Here is a 22,427-nt window from a genome sequence, read left to right on the forward strand (position 1 = left end):
GTGTAATAGAGATGAAGGGCTTGAAGACCCTGGCTCAACTCCCAGCCTCAGATAATGATACGTGAGCTTCCATCAAATGCTAAATTGCTTATCTTGAACAAACATGCTCAGGTGATAAAGCACCTTGCCAACAGGACAAGATGGAACACCATTGGAATTTCATCACAAGTTGTTGTCAATATCTACAAACTACACCAAGCCACTGTCATAATCTGCTGTCTACTAGTCAAACTTTAGAGCACGTAATATTCACAATAAGGATTCTAATCATAAAATTTACTTTGGAGAAATGTGGAAAGCACTTAATTGTATTAGGTTGCAATTAATTTTAGGACACCTCATCGTATCTCCATTGAAACCCAGAGAAACAAATAGGCATGTGCACCAGGAGCAGCAAATCGCACACGATATAATGTATTGCCTCTGATTTCCAATGTTAGTGCAGAAGAAACCGGAAGCACTATGAACACACATGCAGTCTCAATGTCTACATTCAGTCCACATTGCAAAGCCATTAGGTAGAACAGCAGACGGCAAGGTATGTATCTGGGTTCCTTTAATTTATACATTTATTGGTGAGGGAGCGGGCAGTAAGATAAAAAAAGGTCACGACCACTTAACTGCTCACAGGCAAAACGAAAACAAACCCCTTTATTCAAACACATATTTTCTTCTCTAGTACAGTCACCCTAACCTTAATCAGTTTAAAAATCTCTCTCAGGCTCAGGTTTCTAAATTGATAGCCATCCACGTACAGTATGACTAATCATCAAAAAACACAGCACAAACAGGATTAATGTATTCTGTTCCACAGAATATGTACATTGCTGTATTTGTTGCAATTCACAGTAATTATACAATATAAAAGCTGTTGTGCTGTAGGATACAAGCAAATTTTGGACTCCAGCAATTGTCTTCAGATCACTCGATATAAATACTCATGCTTCAATTTACTGTGTGTTTTTAATATGCAAAGAAAAACATGAACAGTCCTGAAATAAAACAGCCCATCTATATCCGTGGAATAGGATTCAATTTTGTTTTATTGTAAAAAGAAAATCCTTACCCTGTTTATTCAACAGAGATTCTTACAGCTTTAGACTAGAGTTTGAGAAGTTAGAGGAGGAATTACGAAGTACCATAATTATTAGGAAGGCAGTCATTTTCTTCAAGGATGCAAAATGAGTCAAAGTGGCCTTTTATTTCGGTTAGGGCTGGGGAAGCAAAGAAAGCACAGTTGAGACTGAGTTCCCTCCCTTCTCAGTACACTGAATGGTTGGCAAAGTAGTAACACGAGTTTTGGCTTTGGAAAAGAAACTGTTTGAAATTCACGTTGTAAACAGTGCACTGCCAATGTCTGTTGTGCACAATTGAACACTAGAGGGAGAAAGTGTTTTCCAGACTTGGGAGGGTGGGAGGTTGGAGGAATTAAGAACTGCACTGAAATAAATGTCCCCAACACCTCCCCTTGTTTAGTTTTACAATGGGAATTGAATCTGGACACAAACATTACAATGTAAAAGGATTTCTTGTGCGCCTGTTACAAAAAATACAAAACCATCACCCATTTTCTTTTCACTTGGGTGAATTTTCAGATTTATTTTCACCCCAGCCACACAGACATGATATTTGGATATAAAAATATGTTCCAAGTTATGAGCTTCAAATTACAACAATAGAAGGTAATATAACAAAAGGAAATTAGTCAAAAGTTCAATAGTTCTTTGTCATCTCATAGGAATCTGGAAAGGCGGCAGAACTGTGACCTGTACCCGTTACAAGAGGCAGAATCCCAGCATTTGGAACCACATTCCAGGACAGAGTTAAAGTGATGTTTTCATTACCCCTGTCAAAAGAAAATGCCAAGTGTACAAGTTATGTTTCAATGGGACAACACAATCATTTACATATATACACCAAAAAGTTTCTACCCAACTTCTCATTCTCCACATTCTTGTCCTTCCCCAAGTGCAGCTGTATCACCTTTTAGAACAGCATCCTACTAACTCTAAAAAAAAACAAAAGAATTTTGGATGTTGTAAATCAGGAACAAAAACAGAAGTTGTTGGAAAAGCTCAGTAGGTCTGGCAGCATCTGTGAAGAAAAAAAAAATCAGAGTTAACATTTTGGGTCCAGTGACCCTTCCAGACCTGAAAAATTAAGTCTGATTTCTCTTCACAGATGCTGCCAGACCTGCTGAGCTTTTCCAACAACTCCTGTTTTTGTTCCTACCAATTCTGGCCACTTGTGCATGTGCGACTTTCGTCCCCTGCAAATGGCAGTATGCCTTCAGGCATCTCTGCCCCAAATCCGAAATCCTGTTCTTAACGTCTTCCTTTAAAAATCAGTCCTTAAAGCCACCCCTTGGACTATTTTATCTGATCACACTCCTGTTAAGCACTTTAGAATGTTGTGCCATATAAATGTAATTTGGTGTTATTGTAAATTGAAAAGACTAGCGAGCTTTAGGAGCACTTGACAAGAAAGAGCAAGCAATTAGGTTGAAAGCAGAAAATCGTTTTCACTTTGAATAGCCTTTACAATAAGTATTTATAAACACCTTCAGAGTAACATATCACCCATGGCACTTCACAGAATAATAAAAACAAAATTTGACACTGAGTTGCAAACAAATATTGGGGCAGATAACTGAAACTTGGTCAAGGTAGCCATGACGTGGAAGTGCCAGTGTTAGACTGGGGTGGACAAAGTCAGAAGTCACATGACACCAGCTTATAGCCCTTCAGGCTTATTTGAAATCACAAGCTTTTGGAGCTCTGCTCCTTCATCAAGTGGAGTGGAGGGAAGCACACCCTCCACTATTTAATATGATCATGGCTCTTATCATCGCAGCTTCAATTACATTTTCCTGTCTGCTCTCTGCAGCCCTTCAATTGTTACTAATTAAAAATCTATCTCCTCCTTAAATTTATTCAATGTCCCAGCATTCATCACACTCTGGGATTATGAAGTCCACAGATTCAAGATCCTTTGAGAGAAATAATTTCTCCTCGCCTCCATTTTACATCTGTACCTCTCATTTTAAAACCATGACCTCCGGAATCTTTCTTCGTAAGACAAATCCTGAATCTCCTCTGAAAATAAGTTTTAAGGAACTTCTTAATGGAGTAGACAGAGGCAGAGAGGTTCAGGTTTTCATAGAATCCCTACGGTGTGGAAGCAGGCCATTCTGCCCATCGAGTCCACAATGACCTTCCAAAGAGCATCCCACCCAAACCCACCTCCCTACCCTATCTCTGTAACCATGCATTTCCCATGGCTTAATCCACCTAATCTGCTCATCTTTGGATTGTGGGAGGAAACTGGGGCACCCAGAGGAAACCCACACAGACACAGGGAGAATGCACAAACTCCACAGACAGATGCCGGAAGCTGGAATCAAACCTGGATCCCTGGCCGTGAAGCAGCAGTGTTAACCACCGAGCCACTGGTCTTGAATGGTATTATTTACATAAAATAAACAACATAAACAGGGCATTCTACCTACTACTTCCATATGGTGTTAATGTTCCAATTCAGCCTTCTCTTGCCTCATCTAAATCCATTGTAACCCTTTATTCCTTTCTCCCTCAGATGCTGGTCTTGCTTCCCCTTAAAAAGAATTTCAATGAACACAAAACTTTTTCCAGTGCTGTGGTGTACCCATACTGAATCACTTTCAATCAGTCTTGAAATGTTTCACTCGTTGCCAGTTCGAGAACTAGACGTACACATGCATTTCTACATTTCAAAAATTAACAAATTTATACATAAAATCGAGAATCAACAGTATTGGTGGTTATAAGAGCGAGCTTTTGGAAATTTTAAATTCTACAATGTCACCACCACAGGTCCTTGATGGCACATAAGCATTAATGACTGAACATTTGATCTATCACCATTGCCTACCTTCTCCCTGTAAAGACTCACCCAGGCATGTACTTGCACTGATGGGAAACGGCACTGATATTTCACCATGTCGTTGGTTAACACCGCAAAGGTCAGTTATTTAGGGTGGAGCAATGTGGACCATCAAATCTCATTCACACATTCACTTTCCCAAAATGAATCACTGGATCAAATGTGAATTCTTGCTGCTTTAGCCTCTGCCTGACTTTCCCTAGATCAGAGTTCAGATTCAGTACCATATTCCTGGCCAACAGCAACAAAGCAGACAAAGGGATACAAACTAGCAGTGGCAGCGTGCATTTTGTTGGGGATTTAACCATATCACAGGCTGCTTAAACAAAAAAAAACACATCGGCTAAAAATTTGCACAGGGAGTTGTCTTTTATATGTATATAAACTTCAAGAGTTTATTACCTGTTCAGTTCACATATCTGATTATTAAACGGAGTAAGATAATTATAACAATAGTAGAACAGGACACCAAAATCCCAAATCCTAACATACTGAAGTTTGAAAAATATCACGGCCCAAGTGAGAACTGCAAGCACAGGAGCACAGCTGTTATAACTCAGTAGCTGCCTCAGAGCTCATGACCCCACTTGACCCAACCCCTCTTAGTCCAAACTCCACCCCACCACAAACTTTGGGAAATCCTGTATTAAGGCTTTGACAATGCTACCAACAGCTAACCAATTTAGCCCAATTTTAGAAGGAATCTAAAATTACAACAATAGACATTAGCTCTAATAACTGAAGGCCCTTACAAGTGTAACAGACACGCAGATTTCACTACACCCAATCTAAACCCTGGATGTGAAGGGCAAATGAATACATATACCATCTTCCTGATATCAAATTTCCCACAAAGCACGAAACCTTTTTCAACTTCTCTCAACTATACCATTACAGCTCATTAAAAGATTGGTTATTTTCCTGACGGTATTTTTGCATCCCAAACTCTACAAAAATGACCTTCCTGAACACTTCTCACTCTAGCAACACAGTCACAGTATTGTGATGATTACATTAATCATTCGAGGGACAGATTACTTCATTGTCTAAGTGAGCAATTTATTGCAACTGATCATAAGAGTAGAAGTATTATAGCTAGCCACTGCTGCAGTTATGTACACTGTGTTCTCATGTATCCATTTCTGATTCACTGATGTGAATAATCCATATCCTTAATGGCTAGGCTGAAAAATGTTTTAAAGCTGGAAGGTAACTAGGATAAAACTGGTGACTGGGCAATGTTTTGGTAGCAGTCAATCCCACATTGGTCTGTAATGCTGCTCAAGTGTACTTACCCCCACAATCTTGCTCAGGAGGTATTGATCAGTGAACCAAAACCTTGACCCAACTCTCTACATCTACCTTTCATCCTTCTCCTTCTCCTCCCTCCGTTTCCTAAGTGTTGATGCTCAAACACATTTCTTTCTTTCTCTTTCTCTCACTTCTCCACCTCAGTATATTTTCTAATATTTGTCCATTTCAAATTCTTAGGTGATGGCATTTAAATAGATGTTTATTGTTTCATTTAAAACTTAATAAATCTAACAACCAGGCAATAGGTCAAAAGGTTCTTGTTGGTCTCATGTCTTCGCTACTAAATCACACACTGGGCAGATGAAAAATAGCTAAGGTTGTTGATCATTTTGGAATTCCACTTTAATCTCAAAGCTTCTGACGTAAATGAGAGCGTGAGGGGGGGTCGCGAAGGGCGAGAGACAGTGACAGCGACAGCAAAGACGGGAAACACCCAGCGAGGGAGGGAGGGAGAGCAAGATCGAGCATGCACGTGTGTTTGAAAGAGAGAGTCGAGTGCGAGCAAGCATGAGACAGAAGGAATTTTGAGAAAGCCCAGCTGCAACTCCCATTTCCAACAACCCAGAAATCAATGCTAATTTATGCAAACACTTAGTTTATCTCTGTTCTACTTCACACATGGGAAATCCAGAGAAAGGGCAGCACAGTGTCGATGCTTTCTTTGGTTGATTCACAGCCTTCAGAAAATTGCACAAGAGAACAGAGTCTTTCTCCAGCCCAACTCACCCAACCACTGCTGCACCACTACCACCTGCAAAATGACACAAATTTAGCTCAATGCAGACTCACAGTAGTAGTTTGTGACACTTGAATTTACTCAAGATCTTAAATGCAGTCTGTAAGAGGGTGCTGACAGTTTGGTCATACATAATCGAGGATCGAGTATAGGAAGCAAATATATTCCTTTATGCCCAGCGAATAAATACTATGCACACATCAAATCCAGCACTCAACTGGAAAGACAAGATAATGCTACAATTTGGTTAGTTCATCAGAACAGTTTCAGGCAAGTGTTCCACTGCTGCTTCAGTCTGTTTTCAGACGCTGACAGAGCTGTATTTTATCAACACACTTATGTTTAGTTCGATATTTCTCATTACATCCCACCTGTTAACGTCTGTAAATCATTTGCTTAGCTTCACTCGGGAATAACTGTCATTTGTGAATCACGGATAAGTGGATTAATTCAATTAGTTATGGCTGCTTTAAAAAGCTATAGCTTGGCAAAAAACTGCTACATTAAGCTATAGATGGGTAGAAATGTCTTACTTGAGGCCATTTCCATCATCGAAGAAGAAATATTTGGACTTCACATCTTTCAGATCCAATTTTGTCTTATCGCCACGAAGAACAATCTTGTCCCACAGAACAACCTGGTTCAGTGCCTGCATTTTCAAACAGAATTCAAAAAACTTGTATAGACAGCGTGTGACTGGTGCCAGTACACATCATAATGAAACCAAAAAATCTCAGGTGCTGAGAATCCACAAACAGAATTCTGTAAAAACTCAGCTTGTCAGTCTGCATCTGCGTGGAGGCAGTTCTAATGAAGGGTACACACCTGAGACATCTTCACCCATCTGCTCTCCATAGACTGGAACTGACCTACTGAGTGTTTCTTTCATTTGCAGAGTTTAATCATAGTTTCAATATGCCATATTTCATTCCCCCTCAGCCTAGTCAAGGCCACACACAATAAAGTCCATCCTTACAGTAATATCTGCTTAAATCCATTACTCCAAATTAGCATCAAGAATCTGAAAATTAAGAACACAAGAAATAGGAGCAGGTAATTCAACCAGATGTTCTGCTTCATATTCCCTGTTATCTCTCAATTTCTTTACTTTCCAAACATAGATTATTTTTCTCTAGCATACGCTGTACGATTGGGCACCCACAACTCTTTGGCATATAGAATTTCAGAGATTCACAACCCAGAGTGTGACCATTATATCAAGACTTCCTATGCTGCAGAAACATCCTCCCAGCAGTAATCCTGTCAAGCTCCTTAAGAACTTTATGTGTTTTGATTAGAACGGCAAACGGAATGTTGATGTGTTCCATTCCCATTGCAATAAACAAGGCCATAAGACGCAAATGTCTGCTCCACAATTCAAAAAGATCATGGCTGATCTGATAACACAATTCCACATTTCTGTCTTTCCCTTTAAACTCCTGATTCCTTTCCTGATTAAATATTTCTCCCAGCCTCAAATATTCCAAGTGGCCCAGCTTCGACAGAACTATGCAATAAAGAATTCTACAGATTCATTGCCCTCAGAAGAAAATCCTCCTCCTCTGTGTCTTACATGGGCAAATCCTTACTCTGAAATTATGCCCTCTGGTCCTAGGCTCTCCCACAAGGGGAAACAACCTCTCCACATCCATCCTGGCAAGTCCCCTAAGAATCTTGCATGTTTCAATAAGGTTACTGCTCATTCCTCTAAATTTCAATGAGTACGGGCCCAACCCACTCAACTTCTTCCCATAAAATAGTCCCTCCATAACCAGTATCAGCCTAGAAAACTGCTTCTGAACTGCCTCCAATGCTAATATATCCTTCCTTAGGTTAGGGTCTCAAACCTGTGGTCTGACTAGTACCTTGTACAGCTTCAGTAAAACCTCCCTATTTTTATACTGAATTCCTTCTGAAATAAAGGCAAACATTCCATGCGACTTCTCCATTACCTGCTGGACTTGGATGCTAGATTTTTGTCATACGTGCACAAGAATTCCCAAATCCCTCCTGCTCTGTAGCTTTCTGCCGTCTTTTTCCACATGAATAATATTCAACTCCTCTATTCTTCCTGCCACTAATGTTCCACTATTCCTGGAAGATTTTAGGTTTCCTACCGTGAAGACAGATAGAAAGTATTCACTTTATGTTTTTGCAATTTCCTTATTCCTCAGCATAATTTCTTCTGTCTATGCCTCTATGACACCCATGGTTACATTTACTGATTGTTTTGATATTTTCTTACCAACAGACATTTTTACAACCGACAAGTCTCTTGTCATTTATCCTTATTTTTACCCCTTTTTGTCCATCAATTCCTTTTACATCCTTTGCTAAATTGTAAAATTCTCAGGCTAAATCCTCTTTTCAGCATCATTCAAAGCCTCTTCTTTAATCTAACATTATCTTTAGCTTCACTTACGAAATACAGTTAGACCATTTTATCACTGCGTTGTCTTTAAGGGAATGTGCATTTGTTGTCAATAATGAATATTTCTTTAAATATATGCCATTGCTTAGTCTGTAACCCAATTGTCCAATACATTTTGGCCAACCCAGCATTCATGCACAAGTAGTTTGTTTTGTTGTAGATCACTCTTCCTCATAGCCCCTTTTACAGGGTTAATTAACTCCACCCAACTGCAAAATAGTCTTCTAAAATAGCCAGGTCTGCATGGTTCATTGACAAACTGATCTAAAAGATGATCTTGAATGCATTCCATGAACTTATACACCACACTAGTACTGGATCCTTACTTTCTTCAGTTCATAAGATTATAGCCCTTATGATTACCACATCGGCCCCACTACATGCACCTTAATTTCCAGATTTATACACTGCCCAGTACGACAATGTAAGAGAACCTAGAGATTACTCCTACTACTACTCCTGTTCCTAGTCTTATTTTTAGGCTCTATCCAAACCAATTCCACATCTTGAGTTGCTGAGCCAAGATCCTTCTCCTTTACTGCCCTTTGTTATCAGGCAGGCAACTTTATTACCAGAGATAGTAGGAACTGCAGATGCTGGAGAATCCGAGACAACAAGGTGCAGGGCTGGATGAACACAGCAGGCCAAGCAGCATCATAGGAGCAGAGAGGTTGACGTTCCGGTCTCTTTTCCACTTTGCCTATTAAGAAAAATGTCAAGTACCCTGGCGTTTCATTAATGTCAAATCTTGACCACTCACAATCATGTCTCTTCAGTGACTAGATCAAATTATTTTATTTCTGTCAATTCATCTATTTTGCTGAAAATTCATATTTGTACAAACCATTTTTCTATTTTTCCCTTGCTGTTACCTTAGCCATTAAATCCCTTTATCAAAGTTTGTCAATTACTGTAATTTTCACAAATCACTTTGCTGCTCCAAAGTCTAAATTTTTCTTGCGCTGCTTTAAAAGGGATTTTCATGAATCCAACCATCATCCATTTCCTTTCGTTAATGTAAAGCCCACCAGGGCACGATTCACCAGGCCTAGAACTAGGGATTTATTATCCTCCAGTTGGTTTGAGTAACTTTTTAACTCTTCCTCAAAAGGCAATGCAAGCAGAGTCTTTGAAGAATTCTAAGATGGGGTAGTTAGATTAGCACAGGAGTAAAAAAGCTACTCGCATTAATAAAATTCAAAGATTATGGGGGCCACAGAAATAAAGTAACCAGATCGGCCATGATCTTATTGGATCACAGAGCAGCCTAGAAGGGTCGAGTAGCCTACTTCTGCTCCCAATTCATATGTTCAAATGGAACTGGTTTCAGTCAAGTTTAAGTAGAGTCCGTTCCAGCAAAGCGGTTCCCAACTTCCCCAGAAGAATCAAAAGTCCACCAACCAGATCATCTTTCAACCACACATCTAGCCTTCAAAGTTCCTGAACTTTTGCCAATTTGAATATTGATGAGACAACGATCTAGAGGTCACTCATCTGTGACTTAGCTTCTCAAACTTGCCCAACAGAATATCATTCCCAGTTCTTCCTAAGCTGATACTTCTTGTGTGGGCCATGACAGGTTGAATTCTACTTCTTGCACTCCAATCTCTACGCTATTGCAAAGGACTGGTCTTTAATCCTGGCACTGGACAGGGCAAGACAACCTTCAAATGCTCATGCTGCTGCCACAATGAATAGCCAGATATTCTCTAAATTTCTATTGAACAGGATTTCGTGAAAACATACTCACATTATTCTTAGTTTTGTACTCCGCTGATAAATACAAGAACAGTTGCTTGACGTTCCAGTCAAATATTGGCTTCAAATGTACAATGCGGTTAAAGAAAAAGAACAAGCAGTAAAAAAGATTAACTGGTGGCAAATTCACACTGCTCAATCATTCATATCAACCACAAAGTGAGTTGGTAGATTTTGCTCTTGCTTCAGTCCAACTCAAGGCTCTGAAGTTGACTAACTAAAATTAGGGGCACTTAATTCTGTTTCTGCAAGGAAAAAAATGCCTCAAGAAAAGTAATGTCTGTGATTTTACAAAATATAAGCTCATGAGATGTGGACATTGCTGGAGAGGCCAGCATTTACTTCCCATCCATAATTGTTAAAGAGTTCAACACATTGCTGTGATCTGGAGTCATACGTAGGCTGCATTAGGTAAAGATGGAAGATTTCCTACCTTAAAGGAAATTAGATTCTCACAACAAATTGACGGTGGTCATGTAGTTTCCACCAAGAGGGATTTTTATTGCAGAATTTTGTTAAATTCACATTTCACCAACGGGGGATTCAAACCCATGTCCCGAGACCATCAGCCTCGGGTTCCGAGTTATTGACCAGTGAGATTACCGCTACACCATTGCCTCTTTACAGAAAGAATGTAGCATTGCTGGCATTTGGGACTTTTACATGAAATTGGCAAACTTAGTGTGGATAGTATATAGTTGAGGAATTAAGCAGAAATGCACTTAGCCAAGATGCTTTATGTCTGCTTGATTGACTCTTTACTTTTCACTTAAAGAGACGACGTTAAACTGTCATGATCTTGACTAGGACGAATAAGATTATAGAATTTATCACAAAAGGCCATGCCTCATTTACTGTCTTTGGCAATTTAGTCTTTTTTGCTGAAGATTGCTTCAAATTAAATTCCATGCCTACCTATCTTACTGACTGTAAATATTTCAGCCTGTCCCATCTCTGCTGTTTCTATCCAAAGGGTTCTACATTCTCAACCCCACCTGATACAGATCTGTAGCTGCATATGTTGTAATCCAAACCTGGAAACTCCAGCAGCATCTTTACAGGAAATCTACTAATGGTCTTATTGAACAGGAAAAACAAACACACATGCGTCTAACTCTAAAGATACTCAGTAATAATGCTGTGTTTCTTCAGTTTGATTTTATATTTATTTATTCATTCACAGGCTGTAAATATAACTGCATTTGTTCTTCATCCTAAATGCCCTCGAAGTGGTGGTGGTTGGCTTCTTGAACTGCGGCACTGTGGTACACAGTGGTATCAGAAAGGCAATTTCAGGAATCTGACCCAATGAGAGTGACGGAGTGGTGATACAATTTCGAGTCAGGATGGTGAATGGCCTGGAGGGGAACATACAAGCATAAGTGCTCTTTCCTCCTGTTGTCCTTGCCCTTCTAGGTAATAGAGATCATAAGTGTGGACGTTTGTCAATTATATAAAAAAAAAGAATTTGCGAGCTCCTTCCTGACAACCGTGACTGCGTGGCAATATTATATTTCTTTGTGGCATCAACAATTCTCAGAAAGGCAAGTTCAGTTTATGTTAAAACACAGATTCAGCTTTGAACAATCAGCATTCAAACAAGCATCCCGACAGATATACTGATGAATTATGACATTATTTCACATGCATTTTTAAAGAAAAAACTAGCTTTTATCAAACATTTTGCACTGGGAAACAATGCCTAAAGCTTACATTCAAACGTGACAGGATTACCTATTGTTCTATTCACTGGCATTTAAACAGGGCTGACAGCAGACATTCCAAATTATATCAGAATTAAAATGTTCTTTTTGTTATCAGTTTTTAACATTCTCTGATCAAGGTCTGTGGGAACAAAGGGAAGAAGTCTTTAACAGTTTGGACAGTGCCATGGCTCTTCTCACTACTTAAACTTCCGGTGTGATTCTCAAACCCCTCAGTTTATGGACTTTAGATATAGCAACTTGTTCGGATCATTTATGCAGCTTTTCAATCCAAATTAATGTAAAGGTATTTCACTGGACGCCATCATATGACAGAGATGTTCCATGTTTTAAGTAGCATTCTCTTTATGCAAATTATATTCAAAGGATATCTGCAGATAAGTCAAATGTGATCAATCCCAAGTCACTTCTTTCTCTGGGTCCCGTAAAATCTTCCACATTTTTCCTGGAATAAAAATGTTTGAGTCCTTATTACGCAAACCACATTCAAGGTACTTTATATAGTTATTAAAATGGAGTAAAAAGTTAGTCTTCAAGGTTCAAGATAACACAGTGTGGAGCTGGAGGAGCATGGCAGTACAAGCAGCATCAGAGGAGCAGGGAAGTTGACTTTTCGGGTCGAGACCTTTCTTTAGAAATGGGACCCATTTCTGAAGAAGCAGCCCGATGAGAAACGTCAACTTTCGTGCTCCTCTGATGCTGCCTGGCCTGTTGTGCTCCTCCAGCTCCACAGTTATCTCTGACTACAGCATTGGCAGTTCTTACTATCTCTTCAAGGCTCAAGTTCCACTCTGAAGATGCATGGCAGTTTGAGACATGCTGACTCTGCCCCAGATGTTGATGATATTTCAGAATTATTGTTCACTTACATACAAAGTTATAAAAGCTGAACCCATTTTAAGGAGGGATTTTCAGAAGCTTCAAAGGTCAATTTTTATGCCAACACCTTTGGTAGATCAGATGATCGAAATCACAATTAAAGAGGGAGGTTTAAGGACAGTCTTAAAAGACAAAATCAAGGTAGAGAGGGCAGGCAATATTAGGCAGTCCTACAATTTAGGGCTGAGGCAACACAGTCATAGCACCAGTGTTGATGAGGGATAGGCAAGAGGCCAGAACTAGATGAGTGCAAAATCTCAAACAAGTAGTGGAGATGGAGGAGTTTACAGAATTAGGCAAGAGCATGGAGGAGTTCAAAGACAAGGAGAATTTTTAAATTGACAAGCTGCCTTACCAAGGGGCAATGTGGGTCAGCAAGCAAAGAAGTAAATCAGTAAAGAGGGACTTGATGTGATTTAAAAAACAGACAGAAGACTTTAGATATCCTTAAGCTTACGTGACAGATAACAGCCAGGTATGCAAGGAGAACAGTCAGGTGGAGAGGTAATGAAAGAATGAATTAGGGATGGTGCAGATGAAGGGTCAGACTGGGGCGAAGTTCAGTGTCACTGCAGAGGTGAAAATAGGTGGTCTTAGTGATGGAGCAAATCTCGGATTTGGAGGTCAATTTCAGGGCCAAATACAACACAAACATTTGCAAACAGATTGACTTAGTTGCTAAGAGTGACCAAGTTTGTAATTAGGGCATGGAGTTTGAAGCGGGGGCCGAAAAAAAACTATTTCAATCCTTTCACTATTTAATCGTAGAAAATTTCTGCTCATCAAGTACAGAATAATGGCAATTTAGCAACATTGGGGGAATTGAGAGTAGTGGTGAGCTACAGCAGGGTGTCATCAGCATGCAGGTAAAAATTAATGCTGTTTTTTTTGCCAGGTGATGTTCCCATGAGGCAGCCTGTAGAAAATAGGAGGGGCCAAGAATAGATCTAGGGAGACACCAATTGTAACAGAGCAGTACCTGCCCCGGTGGAAACAGTACAAACATTACATTGTAGTTATAATACAGAAAGACAGGGCATTTTGCTCAACTAATCCACACTGCGCATTCATGTGCCTGTTTCTCATTTAATCTCATCAACACAAGACAAGTGCAATCAAGACTGTATCACAAAGACTAATTTTAGATTAAATGATGTCAGTGAGACTCTCAATTGGAGCAGCACTTTCATTGCTGAATTAAGTGGATGCAATATGTGAAGTCAGAGAATCTTACAGCTCTGATGGTAGCCATTCAATCCACAACACATTTACTGGCTTTTGTAAAGCATCATTCAGTCGTTCCCACCTCCCAGACTTTTTCCCCATAATCCTCATAATTTCTCTTTTCCTGATCTTAATGCCCATGTTAGAATCCAACGTGTGTCCAGTGTAAAATATATACAAATTGCCCAGACCCCCAAGTGATTCCAAAAGTTATAATTTGAAATCTACCAGCACAATCTACTCAACTCTTGCCAGAATTTCACCAAGGGCTGCCACTGTGAATAATCAATTCTAAGTGGGCAACCAAAAGATCAAGCTCTGCTTTCAATACACAAGGTCAATGTAAATCCTAACCTTGTCAACGTAAACACAAGTTGGAATTTTCTTTTACAAACTAATTACAGACTCACGGCTTATTACACAACCAGAGTACAAGAATTTTCCTGGCCTTTTAGGTTGTGCTGCTTCTTAGTAATAGAGGTCACTACAGGTTTTCACTTGCCAGTGTATTTCCAATTCCTGTAACTACTGGACAGCACTAGCATTCAAACATTAGATAACCTAGAAACATACAAAATAGGTGGAGGAGAAGGCCATTTGGCCCTTTGAGCATGCACCACCATTCCATATGATCATAGCTGAACCTGCAATCTCAGCATCCCGTTCCCGCTCTCTCCCCATACCCCTTGATCCCTTTAGCCGCAAGGAACATGTCCAGCTCCCTCTTGAACTGGACTATCTAATGAACTGGACCCAACAGCTTCCTGTGGTAGAGAATTCCACACGTTCACAACTCTGAGGTGAATATGTCAGCATTCACTATTCACAGCCATGGCTCAAGGGGCATGGGGAGAGTGACTAGACTTTACTAGGCCACATTTGATGGAGAGCAACATTGAGGAGCCCAGGCAATAGCTTATTAAAGAGGATGGGGAATAACTGGAGAAGCCTTTCCTCAGCTGCAGGTTAGCTTAATGCAATAATGAAATACATCCTTTCAAACTGATGGCATCCCACAAACAAGTGAATAAGAGCACAAAACAAATTTGAATCTGGTTTCGTTCCACAGAATCTGCCTGACCTGCTGAGCATTTCTGATATTGTCTGTTATTGTTTACTTTTTATAAGTGTGAGACAACATAAAGGGAACATGCTCGGAATGACCAACTGAAATAAGTGGTACCTCTCCAGGAATCTATACTGGAATCACAACATTTGATCCTATACATCAATGAGTCGGTGAGTGAGTCTAAAATCTGTCTTCCTATTGTGGTAATATAGTTGGATTATAGGTTGTTATGGGTTCTATATTGTACCACTCCTCTTCAGTCTTCCTGCTTCTCCTACTGCCAGAGGCTCTGGCAGATGTGGGACGACTGTTCACCTTTGCTCAGGTGTGGGTGCACAAACGCACAAGACAATTTAAATTTAACAATGGCAGATGATCCTGCCCCAAATTTCTTGTGAGGTGATGTATGGTTTGTCAAGAAGAAACCATTTCACCATTTATTTTCCATCTCGCTGATCAGTCTCCCAACCAGTTTATGTATTCCTGTATTTTGCTACAGCTCCCGGTATTTTTAGCTCTATTTAACTGTTTGCTATTGCTATCACCTAAGATTGCGACAACCAACTTTCATGTTAACTTTAGTTATGAGGATAGGTTGGATAAGTTGCATCTGTTTTCCTTAGAAAAGAGAAGACAAAGAGGAGATTTCATACAAGTTTTCAAAATCATGAGAGTAGATATGGAGACACTGGCCCCACTCAAACTGATGAAAAACCAGGGGCAGACTTTTAAAGTATTTTGCAAACGAATCAAATGAGAGGGGAGGAAAAAGATTTTTCATTCAGCAGGCACTGCTGGAAGTGTGGCGGAGACAGGTCCAATGGAGGTATTCAAGAGGAGTGGATAATTTTTTTTAAAATGGAAGTGATGTGCACGGTTTTGATGAAAAGGCAGGTGATTGATTGAGTATTGGTGCCAAAGTAGACCTGATGGGCTGAATGGCCTTCGTCAGCACTCTGCTTATTCTGTGAAATAGCACAGTTGTACATTCCACATACTGTATTCAAAGGTACAGTCACATCACATCGATGGAAGCCGAATCACATAAAGCGAATGGAGTCAATGTTAAGATCAGCCATGATCAAACCAATGATCGGACAGGTTTGAGGGACTGATTATTCTATCCTATTCCTATATTCCCTATTAGGATATAGGGCACCAGAGGCACAAACTAGATACAGCCTAAATGGAGGGATGATGTTTTCCCTGACTGGGGAGTCCAGAACCAAAGATCACAGTTTCAGGATATGGGATAGACCATTTAGGATTGAAATGAGGAAAGGTTTCTTCACTCAAAAGGCTACTGAACCTGTGGAATTGTTTACCACATAAGGCAACGAAAGCTAAACCACTGGATATATTCAAGAAAGAGGTGGATAAATTTCTAGATTTTGAAGGTCAAGGGTAAAGTGGGGAAGTAAGAGTAACTCAATGCTACAGAGGATCAGCCATGATCCTAAATGATAGAGCAGACTTGAAGGGTCAAATAGCCTACTTCCTGCTCCTAGTTTTTATGTTTTAGCAATATTCTATTCATTCATTGAAGGCTTTATTGGATCGGTGTGTGTCATTGCACAGTTAACCATATACTTGGTACAGGCAGCTAAATCTTTCAATATTTCATCTATTGTACCTATTACCTACAGAATGAACACGGCTGACAGTGATTCTGTCTGGTACTTTTGTTAACTTTTCTCCAAAACATCCAGCTACATCCTACCCATTATACACTTCACTGCTGTCATTTCAAAATAAGTCAGAAGCGCAGCGGAATTTGAACTTCCCTTGGTTGACTTAAAATCGAGTCTTTAAGGCCACCAGAGACTGTCACTGAGCTCTAGCATGATCAAACAGCTGAGCTACGCAAATAGTACCCGATATTTTCGACAATGCTACTTCCGGCTGCACAGGCAATCTTTACAGCACCGATCAGTACCAGGTTTTCCAAAATATATTCTGATATTTCTTCCACCAACTCAAAAGACTTTCAACCACTTATACTTGGAATCAAAACAAAACCAGCAACAGCTGCAACCTTTAAATAAAAAGGCCATCAGCACAGCTCCCAAGACAAACCTGTCTGGCATTTTCAGATGACCTAGAGAACTGGCCATATGAAATAAGAATTCTATACACAGGACAACCTTGATCTCTGGATCAAAGCCAATAAATGAGTGTGTTTCAGGCATCATGTAACAGATAGATATTCCACCAATCATTAGAAGCTGTGATAGTGTAACAAAAACTACTCTCAGCCACGCTGTACTTTGAAAAGGTTGGGCACATGACATCTGCACTCAGGGAAAGACCCCCTAAACTTCTAAATTTCAAAATTGCATGGTCAAAATGCAGAATTGCCACTTTCCAAACTACATTAAATAAAGATGTTAACAGCATTGGAGGACTGAAGTGCTCTGACACAGAAACACATGCATTTAAGGGACTCTACTTTTAACAGGTCATGGTTAGAAATGCACTTCTTTGGACATGCCTCAAGCATAATTTCAGCGTTAGTGTAACATTGCCAATTCCCAAACTACCTATTTCAATAGCTGTTCTCAGCAAGCCTCATTTAGTCCTAAATTAACTGCTGTTTTGGTGCCTTCAGCCAGATGGAATTGGGCCAGGAATTGCAAACTCAGTGTGGAGATATTTGCAGACTGGAGACAGAACACAGGTTCATCCCATGGCTGAAAATAAGGAGGTAGCTTCAAAATATACTTCAAACTTTAGTTTAAACTTGGTATATTGTAGCCTGTGTTTCTCAAGCTGGTTCCGCCATTTACTCACAACAGTGACATGAGGGAAATATTTTTCTTTTTTTAAAAAACAAAATTCACAAGAGATTAGTATTTGGAATGTATGACCTGACAGAGTGGCAGAGACATATACAATCAGAGCTTTCAAACGGAATCAGGTAGAGACCTAAAGAGAAAGTAAGTGCAGGGTTGCTCAATAAGCGCAGAGGAATGGATCCAGCTGAATTGCTCGTCAAGAACCAGCACAGAGGCTGATCAGTCTTCTTCTGGGTTATAATCGTTCTGTAGATGGTATGCACCACAACCCTATTTGCCCACCTGTGCTTCACGTCCTCATATACCCTGACCTCCTAACAAATGTATCTACCTCTTGAAAAACGTTTGCTTCATCCAGCATCCATTCCATTTTTGGGATGGAGATTTCAATTGCCCTTTGATTTAAAATGGTGTGCAGTTTTCCAGATGAATGCTGTGTGTTCTGGATGCTCTCCAGAGAACATAGCTTATCTACGTACCGTTCAAATTCTTTGTCCTTTTAAGACCTAGGTTAAAACAAATCGCACAACTTCCTACACTCAAAGATATACAGATCAAATTTAACTAACTGTTGCTCATAAGTGGACTCTTATTTCTCGTGTATTGGCACTGTGATTCTATGGCTGGAGACCCTAGATCAACTCCAATTGCTTGCTCTATTCCCATATTCCTTGATTCCCTTTACACACAAGCATCTGCTCATCTCATTGAATGTAACTCAATGACTCAGGATCCTTAAGCCCCTGGGATGGAGAATTCGTAGGATTTATAATTCTTTGAAGAACTTTCTCCTCATCTTAGTCTCAGGATAAGGGATCAACCATTTGGACTATGTCCCCTCGTTTTAACCATGCCAGCCAGTGTACACTGCTTCCAAGTGCTCTGTCAAAACTCTTTAGGATTTAAACAGTCCGACGAGATGGGCCATCATTTTTCTAAATTTCAGAGATTGTAACAAAAACAGATATTGCTGGAAAAACTCAGCAGGTCTGGTCGTATTTGTGGACAGAAATCAGAGACAACTAGTCCAGTGACCTTTTTTCAGAACGGGAAAGTAGGTCCAGAGAAAACAGATTCACATTAGTAATCAATACAACTTTTTAGTCCATTTTTCCCTGAATTATTATAATACTCAGTGACAATGCTACAACAATGGTGTTGGGTGGGTAATTCCAAAAAATTAAATACAGTAATAACAAATTAAGAACAGACAGTTAAATTTGAAAAAGTGTGAGAAGATAAGAATTGGTATTAAGTGCAGTGCCACAAGCAAACAGTCTGTTCAGTCCTAGAAGGAGTCACATTTTCCAATTGGAAAAACATTCAAAACAAGTGGTGAGTGTATGATCACATTCTGAACTTGAGTCCTGCAGCTGTTGGAAAAATATTGAGGTGTCAGTAAATGAGCCATTTTTAAACAGCACATCCAGTCCTCGTCCTGCTTCAGTTTCCACAGTACCCCTATGAATTGTTCAATTAACAGTTCAGGTAAATGGTGAACCCTAAGGTATCAGGGGACACAGCAATGCTGTGCTAACAAAAGCGGAGGGAAAGTTGTTGGACTTCTTGTTTCAGATGACAGTCTCCAATCAAAAGAGCCCAAATTCCACTGTGTCACTGCAATGAATAATTACATACATAACACTATCAAGTATTCCACAAATTCAACAAGAAATCTTATGTACCCACAGATGCTCACTCCATACAGGTTCATACTCTACTACAGACTTGCAAAATGCTCAAGTCAGAGGCATACAGCACAGAAACAGTGTCAGAGATACCTGAATCAGTACAGATATGTCAGATGGATTTTCCCACTCGTGGCATGAACTTTAAAAGGCAAGTTAGAGATTTAATGGTTTTAAGCACTGGAGAGTGTGTGTCAAATTGAATTCTCTTTCAGTTCATATGCCCCACATCTCCAGCTCACTTTTTTTTTAGATATAGCCTTTTGACACTTGTTCACCAAAACATTAGTTAATTAATAGAAAGCTTCCTTTGATGCTTACAATCTGTGTGACACACCAGAAAAAGGTTTCTTGAATTCCCTTTCTACATCTACTTGACTCTCAATTACTCCATTTGCATGACAGTACGACAAAACTGAAATTAAAAGATAGTATATATTCAAAGGGAAACCGTATCAGACAAAAGAAAACACTGTACATGTTTATAATACAACAGAGCCATTAATAACTCAGAGCAGTCACCACTCTGAACAGATTGGGCCACGGGGTAATGAGGCCTTGATAAAAGCAGAGCTGAGGTGGTGGTTCTTTTGGAGACTTTTGAGAGCAAGGACAAAGTGAAAAGAAAGATGATTGAAGCATGGGGCACAACAGAGAAAGGCAATGGGCCAACCAACAAGTGAGTTAAGACCAAGAAGAAAAATGGTGACAGAGCAGCAGAGGCTCATTTTGGAAAGCAGTGATCCTGTGGGGAGATTAGAAAGTGAAGTGAAAGCCATGGAAAGCCAGCACAGCTTTTACGTAACTGGGATGATAGAAGGGCAAATCTTAAGGCGAGTGAAAATAAATGTTGCTATTCTGGCTAGACCATTGTTTATAAAAGAATGAAAAAGGTAGGCTGGCAAAAAGAACAGAGAAATCAAGCCTTGTAGTGATAAAAGACACACCGGATCTCTTCTCTACAACCATTACAGCTTTATTTACCTTCTGTTCTATGACACCGCTGATTTCTGATCTCTAACCTCTGACTCTTGGCCTTATTTTTCACTTCACACCACCTTTTTCTACAGAATCTCTTCAGTTCAGAAAAGTTGTCATCTTGGACTCAAAACATTAACTGTTTCTCTCTTCACAGATGTTACCAGACCTGCTGAGTTTCTCTATCACTTCTTGTTTTTTGTTTTAAATGTCCAGCATCTGCAATATTTTACTCTTGTTCTATACAAGTTAAGAACTTACATAGTGAGCATCAACCAAACAATATGCACCATAAACACCAAAGTAGTCATTTATAAATATTTAAAAGGTCAAGTTCAAAATGGGCAAAGTTTACTAATGACAACCCAAACTTCTGAACTGAATATAGCCATGTAATTCTCCCATTTTTGTTTTTGGCACAGACATGGTGGGCCAAATTCTTGTGCTGTGCTGTTCCATGTACTAACACGTGAAGAGATTTTGTACCACACACAACTCAATAGCTTCACAAATGTCGGGTTTTCATATTTCCCAACGGAAAGCAATGAAATCTCAAGAGCCACAGTACAAAGCATTTGTTATAGCCTTCTATTTAAAGTTCACATCATGTATTCTCATACACCCTGTTCTACAGCTCAAACCTTTGTAAAACACCTTCAGGTTACTTCATGTACAGATCAAGTTGTGACACAAACATTCTAGTTCCTAAATTAGGGCACAATGCAAGCTATACAGAACATTCTATTTTTATTTTTAAATTCTATTTTTATTTCAAATTTGCAATATGTGAAAAAGCAAAGCATGACTATTCGAAAAAGAACACTGCAAGTAAACCCGTCATGCATCATGTATTTAGGACTTCAATTTGTGAACAGGGGCGATAATTATGGCCAATGTGTTCAGTTTGAACAAAATAAGTGTGGGCATTAAGAGACTGAACAGTATCACTACATTTGAGTTCTGATAAAGTCATGAAATGCTACTCCACAGATGCTGTCTGATCTGCTGTTTTCTGTCTCCTATTTTATATTTGCATGGCTACATTTGATTTTCATCCAATCGTGCGTTACAACTGCCAATGTGGGTCAGACAGTAGCAGTCTCGTAGGTACGTGGACTAAAGCAATTGGCAATCGCTACAACGGAAATGAAACCGCATTTATCTTTTGAAGGTGAAAAATCGACATGTTGAAAATTTAAGTGATTTCTGGTTAACACAAGTCAAACACAATCCTGTAAGCAGGTGGTGTTTACACTTCCTCCCTCTCTTCACTCACACATACAAACGTTAAGTAGCTCCAGCAGCGGCAGCACCCCCATTATAGAAAGGTCAAAGCTACCAGAAGGCAGAATCGAAAGGCAAATACTGTACTATCAGCTCTGGGGATGCCGATGTAATTGTTGCAGGCGCCATTTATAAATACATAAATTTGAGGGGACAATGTGCATACAGCTACCTACGCAGTCCTCATAACAACATGCGGCAGCTCACAGAAAACATTCGGGTGAAGGAGATACGTAATGAAGGTGGGGTGGAGGGAAGGACACTTAACAGAGCGCAGTTGTATACAAACACAAAATGTGAACCTACATTAGAAGAAAAACATACAGGAAGTACAGAGCCTATGAAAAGCTTAAACTTAGTGTTTTAAAAAAAACACACACTCCAGTGAAAACACTGTAGAGAGAAAAAATGTGCAGGGCGTTCAACACTAAGAACAGGATATTATAAAGAAAACAGGAAGGAAAAGGGGGATAGTGGAGGTGGGTGAGGAGAGAGAGAGAGACAAAAAAGGGAATAGGGGATAGTGGAGGGGGGAGAGAGAAAGACAGAAAAGGGAGATGGTGGAGGGGGGAGAAAGAGATAGTGGACACTCCAGTCGAAACACAAAAAGTGAACCTACATTAGAA

At 39.7% G+C, this 22,427-nt stretch overlaps 1 protein-coding gene across 1 annotated transcript in view; it reads right to left on the reverse strand.

Annotated features, from left to right (window-relative positions):
- Nucleotides 1–624: 624 nt before the first annotated feature.
- spcs3 (signal peptidase complex subunit 3) overlaps nucleotides 625–22,427 on the reverse strand; it is a 32,092-nt gene continuing 10,289 nt past the window's right edge. Inside the window, exons 2-5 of the mRNA XM_020517706.2 lie at nucleotides 12,256–12,329; nucleotides 10,153–10,229; nucleotides 6,505–6,620; nucleotides 625–1,846 (exon numbers count right to left, since the gene is read on the reverse strand). Of these exons, the coding sequence (XP_020373295.1) occupies nucleotides 1,714–1,846; nucleotides 6,505–6,620; nucleotides 10,153–10,229; nucleotides 12,256–12,329 (400 nt within the window). The 3' untranslated portion in view covers nucleotides 625–1,713. The remainder of the gene's footprint in view (nucleotides 1,847–6,504; nucleotides 6,621–10,152; nucleotides 10,230–12,255; nucleotides 12,330–22,427) is intronic.

This window comes from Rhincodon typus, chromosome 3 (assembly GCF_021869965.1).
Source record: "Rhincodon typus isolate 14 chromosome 3, sRhiTyp1.1, whole genome shotgun sequence".
In the NCBI taxonomy this organism is placed as follows: Eukaryota; Metazoa; Chordata; class Chondrichthyes; order Orectolobiformes; family Rhincodontidae; genus Rhincodon; species Rhincodon typus.